Here is a 15,634-nt window from a genome sequence, read left to right as displayed (position 1 = left end):
CTGCAGGAGACAGAGAGAAGAGCCTTTTGGCTTGCAGCAAATCACAAAGTCCTCACAGCTGTAATGGGCCGCTAAAGGCTCCCACAGGCCTTGCTCAGATCTGCTTAAGGCGAGGAGGGAGAGTTTTTAAAGGGGAAGAACTGAACATGAAGACAATTACCATTGTTCATAGGAATCTGCTAATGGGATCCTTCAGAGGGGCGACCCAAAGGATTGAAGATTTAACCTCCTTCCCGCTCCTTAAACCCAATCTAATTAATAAGAAGTCGGAGACGCTTTATTGCTTGGGGAATGGGATGAGACTAAATCAAACTAGGGCATCTACGACACAGCAGAAGGGTTTGCCGTTGGATCGGCCCTTAGGAAAAAGCAGAAAGGGTAGGAAACATGGGACCTTTAAATTTTTGGGGCCAATAAAATAAGCAGGACTCTAATCAGTTTGACTGTAAGCTCTATGGGGCAGGAAATATATCTCTCTGCTGTCTGTACAGCACCCAATGCAACTGGGATCTCTAGGTGTTACCGTAATGTAAATAAATGAGATGTTCAAGACATCCAGAACTTGTGCATTAGAACATATTGCACCAGCAAGAAGCAGAAAACACCCTTGACTGCAAACTAGAGAGGTAATGGGATAAGTCTTCAGTGATGGGTCTTACTTTCCAGGGGGTTTTGCTTCTTTTTGTTACAAAGACCCCAGATTTTACCTTCCACGCTCTTTTAGTGCCATTATGTCAAATTTGGGCCCAGCAGTCCATTGGTCCCATATAAAAACTGCAAAAGCAGCCCCAGTTATGAACCTGCATTCTCAAGATAAAGGAACAGTCAGCCATACATCTGTCTGGATATTTTTTTAAAAAAAAACTATTGCTACTTGTAATTCTCCTCCTCCCTTCCAAGATTCTTGTAACAAAGAGCCAGGAAAAATGACATTTACTTTTCCAGTTTGTTTATTTTGCACACTTGACAGTGCTTTGAGGCTAGTCAGTTTCCCAAGGTGTTTGCATGGGTCTTTCACAGAAGTGATGGAAAAAAAGACTATTTAAACCAGCTAGGAAAATGTGATTGTAAAACCATAATTGGCAGGGAGACTTGGGGCAAATACAGCAACTGCTGCTTCCCCTGACACCTTTTAGATGGACTACCTCACGAGTTAATTGCATCCCTTGAAGTCCTGGTGAAGCCTGTTTGAATGAGAGTAGAAGTATTTGACAAGGGACGAACCATGGGTCTCACATTCCCCATTTCAGACTGTGACCCACATTTGGGGTTCCTCACTAGGCTAAGTGCTGAGGAAGGCATCTGTATAGGGGTGAATGAACAGAGTATTAGCTATACAAGGCAGAAAACCAGACTCCAGTTCTCCCCAGTGCAATCAGCAGCAGGAAGAGTCAGCAGAAAGAGCAGTCAGGGGATTTAGTTGGATTAGGGGAGATGGTAGGAAATCCATCTGAGCCTTGGCTATACTACCAGTTCTATCATTGCTATTTCCAGTTGAGAGTTACAGATCTGATTTTTCCCCAGCATGAGACAACCTGCGGGAAGCGGGACCGCTGTTGCGTGGGATGGAAGGGCAACAGAAGTGGCCAAATAAAGTACCTTAAAAAGCATTTCAAACGTATTCCATTAGGCCAGGATTGTCAGAACAGTGGGCTGATTGTTGGTTGGCTAACGGCTCAGTTTTGGTGAACACTCGCTTAGTCCAAACTCGTGGGAGGAAATCTCTTTGGTAAGGACTCCTCACCCCCGCTGGTAAGGGCTAAGACGACTCCTGAAACGTGAGTCGTCCTGGAAGTCCTCCAGCAAAAGGAACGATGATATGATTTGACAGTCCGAAGGCAGTGGATAAGGCACTAGGCTGGGACTAAGGGGACCAGGATTGTATTTCAGAAGCAATAAATGTGCTAGGGAGTAGTGTGACTTCTGACTGGGGTTAACAAACAAGCCAAGGCCTGCAGTCTTCCTCACACATCATAAAGCAACAAACAAGTGTGCAGGCCCTTTAAACATAATCATTCCCAAGTCACCTTTAATTGTTCAAATCTACTGTAAGTTCTTAAGTGGGGGAGCAGTCTTGAGGTGAACACCGCTTAGACCCCAAATACAGAGTACTTTCTCCTGGGGGTACTGGTAAAGGGTTCCTGAGCCTTCCCCCCAGGGCACTAGTGCAGAACGGACACAGGTAAATGAGGATTAATTCCCAATTTGCTGCGGTTTAGGGCCCAACCCCCTTGTGAAACCGGCTTCTCCAACTGTATGCATTTGCAGCAGTGTCCACAACGCGCCAAGCACTTCCCAAAGAGGGGGCCATTCCTGCTCCATCGAGCTCAGGATTTAAAGAAAGTCCACAAAGCCCCAATCAGGACAAACCAGCAGCTCTGGGCCTTTTCATTGGCAAAGTAGGCTAGGATTGAGGGAGCCCAGGAAACAACTCCCATAACCTTAGAGCACAGCCAGGTCAGCAGTAGGTACAATGGCGGGACAGCTTGCACTGCGGCTGCCGGTTCTGCAACCAGGAGCTCTCAATCCAGCAGTTTACACGAGTACAAAACACACAATGAAGAAAGCTCAGTTTGTTGGTAAATGCAAAACATCATGGGGAGGGCGGGGGGAAGAGAACAACTCAACAGGACAAAGTAGCTCAGTGCTCAAATTTCATCTACCTTAGAGCTTCCCTTTTGATGGAACCATCAACCCCCTCTTTCCCATAAATGCTCCATAGAAATTATGATCTAGGATGTGTCTCAATCTTACCCTCCCAAGAAGTGCCATAATCTTTGATGTCCCACCATGTGGAACAGATAAAGACTCTCCATGAATTATCTGAAAGACCCAGACAAAACAAACCGCACAGAACTCTTTCTGGCCGGAGTGGACCTTGTCTGGACTGGAACCTGCAATCAGGGTGTTAACAGGCATTTCAAACCTTCTGGTTCCCTGCCCCATTCCACTGACCAAGCCATCTTCCTCTGTAGCTACAAACATCAGAGCCTCAAACTAATGTGATACTGGGAAAAATCAGCCTTGGATCTCTCTACTTCACCCATCAGGACCATCATCAGCTATGAAGAACCCGATTCTCAGCCATGGATCCCACCATCTTTCCTCACACAAGTTTTCCACTGAAAATCAGTGGGAATTCTGCTTGAGTAAGGAGTACAGCCTCAAGCCTTGTGTTGGTAATTTTACTCTTGATGTGCAAGGCAGAATAGCTGGGCCACAGGTAGGATTAGGGTTTCAGCTACATCCAAAAACCTTTTCAACGTCCAACAGCAAACAAAGCAGGGCTGAACTGAAGATGCCCAACTGCATCTTCCTGATCCCAACCTTTAAAACATGGTATCAAAACGCCATTTAATTCTTCATACTTAGCAGCTCTCCGCCAGACTCATTCAGTGGGGACATCAATCAAGTCTGAGGCAGTCACATCGGGGGTGATGGATGGCAATGCAGATCCTTTCCGTGGTGTCCCATGGCCAGGTAACAAGCAATTTGTGCTAAGCGAATGCATGCTGCTGGGAACCTGCCAAGGCTGTCCAACAATAAATGTCTTTCAGATAGAACTTCCCTCACATAGACTTATAATTCAGCTGGTTTTTACAGCTACCAAGAGTTTTGCAGAAAGAGGGAAGCAAAGGAGTCCTCAATCAGGCAATGAGACACACCAGTCTCTAAGGGTCTACGCTGACCGATCTGCCGGCTAACCTCTACATTGCATCCCAGTAAGCTCGATTTTTAAGGCTCCCTGGTGGAAGCACTTAAAGCCCGATTATCCTTAACGAGGGCTCCTGCTTTATTACTCCCTCTGTTTATATCTGAGCAGGTGTGGGGGCACGGGAAACAGCTAGAGTTAACTCTTCACCCGCTGCTCTCTGCGCCTATGCTGGCAAGGGCATCCAGCCAAAGATAACATGGCAATTGCCATAGGGTTCTGGGCAAAACCATTCAATGTATTCATGGTTGCGGACTGTCACTTCGATTTGAAGATAAAAATGTGCTAAATCCAGTTTGATCTAGTTCATCACCTCTTCCCTTCCCCTGGGCTCATGGCAGCTGCTGTAACAATTAGATTCACAACACATGCACAGTAATCCTTTTTCGGGGCTCTACCAACTCCCCCTTTCTCTAGAAGACAGGAGCTAGCATCACAATAGGTAGATGAGACCCACTGAGATCATCTCATCTGCCCCTCTGCAAATGCAGGAGACAGGCCCAAGGGAGGGGAGCCTGGGTAGCAAACTGGTATCACATCATCTTAGTTTTGATTCTCTCTTGTTTGGCCTGTAGGCTCAGTTTTGTCCTGGAGTCCTTAACTTGCCCTGCTGGACCCATCTCTGCCTACACGCTTTCCCACAGCCTGCAGTGGGGACACACCAAGCCATGCTGTGATGCTGAGGCTTCTCTTGGGAGCGGAGGTGTTAAATAAGACGCTTTTGTTTCTAAACCTCCCCTCTCAAAGCTTTATATTTAATCTGGTTTCCGAGGAGAACCTGCTCTGCCTGCCCTGCTCTGAAGATGCAGTGTCTAAACGCAGGAGCTCAGGCAGAACTAATCCTTCCATTCCCTATGCTCTTCTGCAAACCGAGCTGGAATTGCTTGCACGCAACTCCAACGGCGCAGCCTAAACCCAAGGGAGGGATCTCCTAAGGGCCACAGTGGTGGAAGACCAGCCCACGTGGTGAGGAGGGGCCTCCCCTCCATGATGGGCAAAGGGCCGCTTTTTAATGTGTAAAGTCTCCCCACTGCCATGATTGGCCAACACCCTGCAGACTAGGCCCCCGTGTGGCCCTGGGGATGGCTCAGAAGGGCAGAGGAGTCAACGCAGCAGGCCAGCTGCCCTGCTAATAAGTCACCACAAAAGGGTCAGAACCCTAAGTTTTGCCACTGCTTCCAAGCGCACAGCAAAGCATGAATCCCTGGTGCTGCCTCTTTCCCCGGCACCCGCCCACTACAAACTGATCTCTTTTAATAGCGTCAGAGGCAGGGGGGACACCAACCCAGGCCTCTGCCAGGAGAGAACAGGCCAGATCTAGGATTAGGGACTCTAAAGTCCAGCGAGGACTAGATGATCTGCACGCTCCTGATGGAAACGCCCTGATGATCCATCACTGCTGGCACCCTGCCAGCAGGACAGAGAATGCCTGAGAGATGCCCATCTAGCAGGATGGGTGAGCAGACCTCTAGCTCAGGAAGGCGCTCAGGCATCGGTGCGGTGAGGACCATCTAAGCACCTGGATAGACTGGAACTGGACCCAGGCAGATCTGAGCACACAGCAACCCAGTTTCCCTTCTCAGATTCTATCCCACCTCTGCCAGGGCAGGATTTGGCCCTACAGTACGGTCTAACAGGGAAATCACCTGTCCCAGTCAAGAGAGAGTCTCAGGCTAGACACACCCATCAAGGACAAAGGTCACTCGGGAAGGACGAGTTTAATTCACCCTGGAGGAATGAGCCAAATGTTACAATTCTGACATGGGTCTGGTGGCTTTCCCCAGCTTTAGAGGCCAAGCTTGTACGGCTGTGCCTTGGCTCTCCATAGGGGTGGAGCACACAAATCGCAGAGAGCTAAGGGAATCCTCTGGTTTTAGCAGCTGCTTGGAGCAGGGTAGGGGAGAGCTATGCTATGGCTTGATTTGCATGAGTCAATACCCAGCATGCTTTGGCTCACAGTTCTGGTGTTGGGGGCAGAGCAAAAGTTGCCTTCCGAAGCATGCCACGTGGAAAGGGCAATTTTGTACATAAGAGGGGATGGGACAGGTGGATAGCAGTAAGGACGGCACCCCCACGCACACACTAGGAACAAATGGTACAAGTCTCCCTACTAGGCAAGGGCCACGCTCAACCCTAAGAGACTGGCACTGTGCTGATCTCAGGCAAATCAGCCCTTTAGTGAAAGGCTGTGATGGCAGCTGAGATCTTTGGGAAATCTGACGAAGGCTGCATCTTCAATGCAAAAAGTGTGTTCTTAACTCAGGCTACAATAGCAGTGAGGACACAACGTGCCTCGTCACTCAGGTTAGCAGCTCAAGTTAAAGCCTATACAGCAGCTTATCTGCTAACCCATGTTAAAAGCTGAGTTGCTATGTCCTCCCTGCTATTTTAACCTGAGTTAAGAACACATGCAGTGTAGACACACACAGAGTCTGGCACTCCCAGGGAGGTGAGAGGGTTGCTCAGGCCACACCCACAGGAGGGGAGGAATAGGAGCCAGGTTTGCCTCCTCTCCCTCCATCCCCTTTCTCCCCTTGTTGCAGTAACTCCCACCCCTTTCACTTGTTACTGAGTCCCAGCAGCTCTTTGCCAGGCTCTAATTTTAGATCCCTGCGTTTCCTTCCACCCTCTGCTCCCTGTTCTCCTCTCAGCCCTACCACCAGCCAGCCCGCCCACCTTCATCTCTCCTTCCTCGTTCTCCCTTTTTAGGCCCTTTCCAATTCTTGTTGCTGCTTTCTCATCTAGGTCTCCAGACCATGATCCCCACACCGAATTAGCCCATGCTCTGGTTCTCTCCTTCTCCCTCCAGCTTGCTGATGCCACCATCCTTTCTTCATGGCCCAACCATGTCTCCCCACCTTCTGAAATTCTTGCACTGGCCTCAGCTCCTCTTTACGTATCACCTCCTGCCTAGTCAGACCCAACCTGGCTTCTGTCAGCTTCTTGGGTTTGCTCCTTCACTGTGTCTTCATGCCCCCCCCCCCGCTTTTTTTTAAACCTTGGGAAAGGTTTTTCCCAGCAACATGCAACAAATCCCATCCCCTTCCCCTCAGATGCTTCAGGAGGCAGACCTGTTCTGGAATACATGCCGGTAACCCAGACTGCACACCTGTCTGCTCTCCTGCAGCTCTTTTGGAATGGACTGTTCCCTTTGTTCATAAACCTCTTGGCCCAGGAAGTCTGTTCTGGTTTGGCATGTTCACTAGTTGGGTGTGCACGATACACACCCAGTGGCATTATAATAATTTTCTCTCAATACACCTAATGGTCTTTCCTCCTCCAACTCAGACCTGGCTTGGCTTCTATTTCACCACTGCTTCCCCTCCTTCCATTCACTGTGTTTTCCCAAATTTGTCCTCCCCTTATTTTTCCCTTCACCTGTACAAACCTAAGATTTAAGTGTTGCCCAAATAAACGAAACGCCCCAGTGTCCAGAGCCTGTCCTCCACAGACCTAACCAGAGTAAGCATTAGAAGAGCACAGGTAACTTAAACACTTCAAAGCCACAGTTCTGAGCGACAGACAAGGAGATTCAGGGAAGGATGGAGACAGACTCCTGGGGCTCTGGTATTGACTCAATTGAAAAGGATTCTCTCCACAACCTGGGCCTTATGAATGGACAATGGTATTTCAACAATGCATCTAAGAGGCTGGGACTATGTGTTGGTGCATTATGGCAAATCCTATACACCCACACCAACCAGCATTAAGGTAAGACCCACTTACCGGTATATCTGGCCATTCAGCATCAAGCTACAGTTGGGAATGGAGAAGTGGGAAAAGAGAATCCTTTAAAGGCAAAAGTTACCATATGTGCTTTAAAGACTACAATGAGGAGCGTAATAACTCAATGCAATGGAGCAAAAGATAATACAGTAACAGGAAATATTTAATTTTCCAATCTCCACTTTCCATTTTTATAAACTGAAAAAAAAATTAATATATTACAAAATATCTGTACAGAGACAAAGGTACAACCAAAAAAAGGCGCGCTCAGTCTCAAAACAAAACTCAGGAGAGGTACAAGAAGGTGTTGGTATCAGACACTTCTCTGCTGGGGAACACAGTGGCTACAGCTTTTAGACATTGGTGTTAAACCCAAAGATGATCTAACATTAAGAAAAAAAAAAAAGGAGGGGTGAATAATCATCTAATGAGTTCCCTGTAACCTGTACCACCAGCTTATAATCACATACAGTTTGTTTTTTCTTTGTAAAATCCTTTAGTCTTCTACGTACAGAGTCCCTCAGGATAAATTCAGATATGGCTAACGAAAGGGAGTAAACAAACGCTTCCACCACCCTCCTTCCCCAGGATCACAAATACAAAGTAGAAGTTTGTGTCCCTTCGATCTACAGCTCCCTTCATCAGAAATTGAGCCACTTTCTCTCATCTGTTCTAGAGTCACTTGTGCAATGGAATTAATGTCTTCATGGTGCACTTAAGTAAACGCATTTTGGATGGAGCTCAGTGACTTCCCCCCCCACTCTCATTCTAACTAGGAGAGATTTAATTCTGTTCAACTTTGCTCAGCATGTTTAAAGGGATAACAGATGAACAGCAAATACCATTTCCCCTCCCGCCAAGATCCCCTGGTATTCAAAGGCATGACCCAATGCTCACTGAAATAGATGGGTGCTGGATCAGGTTGAATATCAGGTGCATATGGGGGGCGGGAGGGTGTTTAAACTTAAAATCAAACAAACAAAAAGTTTAGATTTTGTCTTGTTTTTAGATTCAGACTTGAAAGGGGAATGAAAATCCACTTTCACATTACCACTGCCTTTGGGATCCCCAGCATGGTTTTAGGGCATCCTGCATAATTTATTATTGAATGATGCAATCAAAGAAACAAAATCAATGTAATAGCATTTGATGGTTTGTGACACAAATACGTGCATAGAAACAGCATGAACGGCTGTTCTCTTTATTCACGCTTATGGGGAAGCTGGCAGGACAAGTCAGGGTTCACAGCATTGCTTCTTTTCAGAGCCAAGTTTTACTACAAAAGCCAAGACAGATAGTGCCCTCGCATCTTGAGAGTTGCTCCACCCAGACAGACTGAGGAGCTCAACTAAAGTCAATACAGGCCTGGTCTCATGGAGCAGCTCACAAGAATGAGGTTCTTGACTAGAACTCCTGGAATTCAGTTCTGTTAGAAAGCGAATAGCACATAGATGGGGCCACATCAAAAGAATTCAAGTAGATTTTTGTTTTCCCCTAAAGAACACTAGTTTTGGGGAGGCGGACAAATCCGTGGATGAAAATTGGTAACAAAAGTGGAAAGGAAATAAAAAATTAAAGAAAGAAAAGGATGCATCTGCTTCCTGCACAGACTCAGGACTGTAACACAATTCTCCTTCCAAAATTCAAACAGGCTTGGGAGGAAGAGCAGGACAACTAAAAATGTGCCAGAATGTCTGACAGCTGCATGTTGAAAAGAAAAATATATATATATATATATTTAAATAAAATGTCTGGAGAGGTTATTCTGTTTTATTTAGTGCACTCTGCATTTTTACAGTACTATTTTTGCACATTAGGCATTAACTGGCAATTGAAAAAAAATCCACAAATTTACACTTGGAATTTTGCAAAGTGTGTTACTAGTCTTTGCTGAATTGACAATATAAGGATTTGCTATTTTAGTCATACAAATGGACTCGTATATATTACAGGATAATATATATTCTCTCTCCTTCTTCCACCTGCCTCTGGAAAGCTTTTCCCTACAGTCACTTGTCTGTGTTAATAAGGCAGATTTTTGCCCTGCAGGTCACGATGCACCACCTGTTGGGGGTAGGGCGTGGCTTTTATTTAAAAAAAACAAACAAGAAAATAAATCCTTTTGCAATGATCAGAAGGTCTCACGGCCATAAAGTTTCTGATCCATTTTACACATCAACTCTGTCATTTTAAAAATTAAAAGAATAGATGTACGTTTTCCTTCAGAAAAGCCCACTTGGAAGAAAAATCCCAAAAATGTGTATTCTTGTTTTATTAATTTGTTTTTGTTTTGAAGCCTTACTGAAGTGGACAACATTGCAATGTTCTGCAGGAGAAGAAAATCCATTGTAAATACTTTCTTGACCACACCAAAAATATATACGTATATAGAAATGATACATTAACCCTCGAAGTACTCAAACGCTGTCAGCCTGGTTTAAAACAGCAGATACACACACCACCAGCCCTGAGAGCATGACTGACATTTACAAAAGACACTCCCAGCTGGCAAAGTTTCCCTGCCAGAAAATTTCTGCTTTAAATCTTAAAATGTTTTAGATTTTAAGTATTACAAAGGTTTTTTTCTTGCTGTTGTTTTAAAGTCAGGAGTTCTCTTAGGCTCTTGAGTTTCTAAAAAGACCATTTCCACTGCAAATGTATGGAGGAATAATAATAATAATTAAAAAAAAACCCCAAAGAGCCCTTTCAAAAGCCAGTGCACTAAGGCTGCCATCAAAACACACCATCTAGGATCTGGGAGGGAGCGAGACTGAGCTTGTGATCTCCCAAGTGTAAAACTTTGAGAGACGATCTGACCTGAAAAGAAAGAGGGTGAGGGGGTGTCCAGCAACCTAGTGGAAAGAAGGGACGCTAAATAAAAATTTGTAATACAAACCAGTGCCATATCCTGGTTCTCCAAATCCAGTATAGGTGATCTAGGCACCATTCCATGAATACTTTAAATAAAAAGACTGGGGACAAAAAATTGCCTTGGGAAATGGACCCTCTCCGAGTCCTACCTGAACACCAAGATGGTTCTCTTTCTGAGAAGCCCAAGTGCCAGGCAAGTAAAACATTTTTATTTCCTTTTTCCATTTTTTTCTCCTTTTCCAAACGATTCCCCACCATCTGCAGACTAAGGCAGAAACCAACTAACCAGGTGAGAAGTTTGGCTAGCAAAATGCCCAGTTAGGATTCTTACAGTATTTTGGAGGGCACCGGCTAGCGGCCTAGCGAGCAAGGAATACAACATAGAGCTTTGCAGTAGCCGAAATGTAGACAATACCTCGCTCTGGCAAAAAAAAATAAAATAAAATAAAATAATAATAATAATTCATTTCACTAAAGGTTGAGAGGCAAGGGAGGGAAGGAGATCATCACAAAACTCAAGTCTCTTAATAAGGAACCCCTCTGCCCCTTCCCCCTCTTGGAGGCACTCTACTAGGCCCACGATAGGCCTTCCCATAAATGCCCCAGTTGTGACCTGTTCCTGTCCCGCTGGAGCCAGCAGTCCCTGGCCCCAGCTCGCTGTAGTTTTGAATTTTGGCCTCTGGGTGTGCCAGTGTGTTGTTGCTCCCCTCAGCTTTTACAAAGGACTGCCCAATAACCGAATGTAACGCTATGGGGACTCTGGTGAAACGGAGGTCCTGGTCCCCTGGAAACTGGACAGATCCTGTGCCCTGGTAATTGCTCGCCTCCCCATGGTGGCTCACAGAGCCCAAAAAGGTCCTGCTTTTCCCCAGAGTCTGGGCAGAGGGTTCTGTTAAAGTTTGGCCAGCATTCCGCTCGTCAGCACTGAATCCCCCCTCCGACTCCTCAGTGCCGTAAGTCCTGGACGACTGTGATCTGACGTAATCCGCAGATCTCAAGGCTTGGTGATCCTGCGTCGAGTGGCTTAGCGGCTCCGCCTCTTGCTGAGAAAAAAGCTGCAGCAGAGCAGCCGTCACAGCTGGGTTCAACTCCTGTGCTGCACTGGAGAGATCTCCTTCAGACAGAGGAGGTGGAGGCGGTGGTGGTCCAGGGGGCTCAGGGGGTCTCTTCTCTGGTGGGAGAATGCGAGGAGGACATGCTGTGGAAGGGTTACTTCTTTTAAACAACATCTTAAATCACATGTTAGCAGATATCAATACATTTACAGAAAACAAACAGCCCACCACTGGAGACAGCCTGCTTTCTGGGATGGACAGAGAAAGAGGCGGAGTTTTTAAAGCTGGTAATCCTTGAAAGACAAGTGTACAGTTCATTAACATTTTCCCCAGCTCTTACTCCCCCACCTCCCCACATTCTTGGTTCATCAAACACTGCTGCCCTAACACACGGGTACCTGTGAATACAATTCCTACTTCTAGATCAAAGACTAACGCAGCGAGGGAGAGAAAGACAGATGCGAATCACATGACAGAGTGTGCGCCTTGAAAGCGCTACCTCTTGCGGCTGCAAAAGGACATAAGGCGTCAATGCTCTATTAATACACTTACTGGCAGCTGTATCTCGGAGCTAACTGTATGCAATTTTACTGATGAAGCATGGACCCACCGTGTAAAAATCAAGATCAAGTTTTGACCAAGATCCGAGCCTTAGAGTAAAACGTAATTTCCCTTCTTCACTACTTAGGAAGCTTGTGACAAGAATTATATTTTTTACTTGGTTTGTTTTATAGCAGCTTAAGAAATAAATTTGCACAAGGACAGTCTTAAAAAAATATATATAAAACACTTAGAAGTATAAAAATGTTTTCACATGATTTACAGATTGCCAGTTACAAAAGGACAATCAGTTTCTTTTGTGCTCTGTTTTGCCCAGATTTGAACGAATGAGGATGTTTGTTTCAAAAGGATCTCCCCTTATGAGACCAAAATATTTTCTGCACATTGTCATGGTCACAACTCTGTCACTGGTGCCTATTTACTCCTGCTACTGAGTCAGTGGTAAGAACAAAGCGTTCTGCTTTCTTACATCACAACAGTGAAGGGTTCCATCCCATTCCCAGTTAAAGTGCAGTCACAGACAGAAAAGTGACTATGCATTTAAAAAAAAAAAAAGAAAGAAGGCAATTTCCTATTGGACATATCTGCTTCCCTAGGTGTCTTTGTGGCAGTGTGCTGGCTTTACTGAAAAAAACAGTCCTGGCTCTTGTTAGGCTTGCAGAGCCAGTGCAGCCGTAAGAATGTGATTCAACGTGAGCTCATTGTCAACAACACGATCAGCTGAATGGATAATGATTCTTGTTATTACCGATGATGTTATAAGATGCAGCAAGGACATTGCCTGAGAGCCAGAGCCTTGGTGGAATTTGCAACGATGGTAATGAAGAAAATCATTTTTTGACTTAAAGCAGATCAGATTTGGTCAGAACATAAAGCACACACTTCCCTGTAATATTTTTAAGTTTACTTTTCTATTAATTGCTCTTTAAAACTAGGTTGTGTTAGAATCCAGAGGACAAGCAAGACTCTTTTGGGCCAGTGCCCATTTTTCAAATAGTTAATAATAATACAAGATGTTGCACTGTACTTGAACCTGTTCTGCAATAATTATATTTCAGTACTGGGGCAAAAGTATGATCATGACTAAATTCTGATGGGTGTGTGCATTTGGATGGAGTGATTGCTATTACTGAAAAGCAAGGTCTTCAACTGTATTGCAGAGAGGAGCTGTGAATAAGGTTGAAAGCGGTTCTCCGGAGAAATAAGTTGTAATTCATATGCAGCAGAAGCTTCTATAATCTGCTTCTCCTATCATCCTCTGTTGGCACTAATGGAAAATATGAATGCACATTTAAACTCACCTCTGGAAAGGAAATCCAAGATTCCACTGGCACAAGCGAAATCTTTTAGAAACAAACCTCTCCCTCTCTCACTATCTTAGGAATGAGCACTCAGCTCAATTTTGTTCAAGTCTGTTGAATTTTAGGACTCATGAAAATGAGAGACAGCATTAGAATGGTCTAAAACCAGGCGTAGCAAAGCCAGGTGTGCCAGCTTTTTCCTTACAGAACTGCTGCTGCATTCCCTGCCAATCCCATCCCCAACACACTTCAGTCTTTTCTATATATATTTTTGCATGTGTGAGAAAGACCACTACGATGTTAAGAGGAATTAGTCACTGTGCGGCTCTGATACCCCGTGCAAAACCTGCCTGCATGTGTATAAATGCAACATGAATTTATTAGCACAGTATCACTGGCCAATGTTAATCAGCCACTGGGCACTGGATCATACCAAAAAAGAACTCATCGGGTTTGTCTTTTACAAGAGGAATCTTTTCAGACTTCACTGCCCATTCCCCACCCTGTTGAAGGATTTTAAGTGCTCTGGAGAAGTGAGGTGGCCTGACCAATTTTTGAAATATCTGTGGTGTGCTTGGCTACTCAGGAAGTTTTAACCATCTGCCCTAGCTGCTCAAGCCTATTTATGAGATTCTGCTGCACCCAGTCTCAAATAAAGCGACTTGAGTGAGTGGCCAGTCACCTCCCACAGAGAGTCCTGCAGTCTGACACACTACCAAAGCTGGTGTAAGCCTGGCACCATGCTTCTTTTCATCCCTTTGTAAATCACCCTCTTTACAATGCACAAGAGGCCTGGCTCCCCACGGTCACAGTTATAAACTAGATGCACTTTTATGGAATGCTTAAGATTCCTCAGAAGGGTGAATGGCACCCAAGGTCCACAAGCAACAGTCACGATTATTTACCTGTGCTTTCCTCCTGATGCGTGGTAGGAGTTTTCCTTGGCCCACGTTGCTCACTGCTCTTTTCCCCGTTGCTTTCCTCCAGGTTTACAGCAGGTTCCTGGGTCTTCATCAGCTGACTCAGAAGAACAGCCAGCATGTTCTGCATATCTCCCTGAGTGCTAGCCGCTTCTGGGGTTGTCTGCTCCTCTGGCGGCTGGACCTCTGTGGTTGGCTCTTCTTCTATGGCTTCCTCCAGGGCCACTTTCTGAGAGTCCTGCTGCTGAGTTGTGACTTCTGTCAGAGCACTGATGGACTGGTTGAGAGCTTCCAGCTGCTGCTGCATCTCTGGGTTAGAATGTACGTTTAACAGCTGGGCCATCTGTGGGACACTGAGATCCGTCTGGCTCTGCAGCAAGTTCAGTAGAACAGCCAGTTCGCTTTGATTCAGCTGCTGCGTGATGTCTCCAAGGCCTGCAGAGAATACAAGAAGCGTCACAGAAAGCGGCTCAGGAGAGGCATAGCACATAAGTGCAGAACCATTCCTTTGGAAAAGCAGAGCAGAAAACCCACCCCCCAACCTTTCAAAAGCAAGGAGGGAGTTTTAGGAAAGGAATTCCATGTTAAAGTTTGCTCAAGTACTTCCTGACGATCTCAGTTTGGGCACTTAGCGTTTGGCTGTTTTGGCTGATTTTTATCCCCCTTTGTGTGGTTAATATTTTACATTCACCTAGCACTTTCCAACCAGAATTCCCCAGAGTGCTTTGCAGACCAGAAGTGCTTCCTTCAGCCCTGAAAAGCAGGTCCTTCTGGGTTGGAATGCAGCAGCTGTTTAACAGCACACATGACAATTTGGGGCAGAAAGTGCAGCAGCGTAGGCATCCAATCAAAATGGGAGGGGAAATTGTACTGGGAAAAATGTAATTTCTCACGCTGGAATCTGGTCAGAGAGCATGTGGGACTGGGCCCTGTTAAGCATGTGTCAAAGTCTCATCTGAAATATGACACCACCAAGGGCACAGCCTCCCTTTGCACCAAGCTGGAGCACAGCATCTGACTCAGCGGCCGACTCAGAGAAAAGCGCCATTTGTTGCTGAATCACCAAGCTGTGAGTACACTGTCAGATAACCAGTAAGAAATTAGCCGGGGTATTTTATTTTATACTTTGTTCTTTTTTGCAAAACCGTCAGAAGCTTGAAAACAAGCTTCCGTTACTTGTCAGGCAAATAGCAAGCTGGGATTTCTGATTTTCCACGTCACTCGGCATGTTTTATTGTTCCCTCATTCACCCAACCCCATTCGTCTTCTTTCAGCCGCATGCTGCATCCCAACGCACAATCTCACTGGGGCATGGACTGTCTTCTTTGTTCTTTGTCTGTATAGCACCTAGAACAACGGGGTCCTGACCTGACTGAGGTTCCTTGGTGCTTCCATAATACAGACAACAGATTTGTTTAGAAAACGTTGCATATGTCTATTTCCAGGAGTCAATATGGCTCCCTTGCGTTTACTTAATATTTAGACACC

General features: G+C 45.6%; 1 protein-coding gene across 3 annotated transcripts in view; it reads right to left on the bottom strand.

Moving 5' to 3' along the window:
• CDK12 (cyclin dependent kinase 12) overlaps window positions 1-15,634 on the bottom strand; it is a 74,202-nt gene that overhangs the window by 27,163 nt on the left and 31,405 nt on the right. The window contains exons 13-14 of one of the 3 annotated variants that reach the window (XM_048829910.2): window positions 14,132-14,581; window positions 7,581-11,507 (exon numbers count right to left, since the gene is read on the bottom strand). In XM_048829910.2, the coding sequence (XP_048685867.1) occupies window positions 10,834-11,507; window positions 14,132-14,581 (1,124 nt within the window). In that variant the 3' untranslated portion in view covers window positions 7,581-10,833. Of the gene's footprint in view, window positions 1-7,580; window positions 11,508-14,131; window positions 14,582-15,634 lie in introns of those variants that run through there. The other 2 variants (XM_048829911.2, XR_007353815.2) reach the window with 2 other exon arrangements.

The sequence above is a fragment of the Caretta caretta genome, chromosome 27 (assembly GCF_965140235.1).
Source record: "Caretta caretta isolate rCarCar2 chromosome 27, rCarCar1.hap1, whole genome shotgun sequence".
NCBI lineage: Eukaryota > Metazoa > Chordata > Testudines > Cheloniidae > Caretta > Caretta caretta.
The sequence above is the reverse complement of the archived record's forward strand: the minus strand, read 5'-3'. Positions and strand labels throughout refer to the sequence as shown.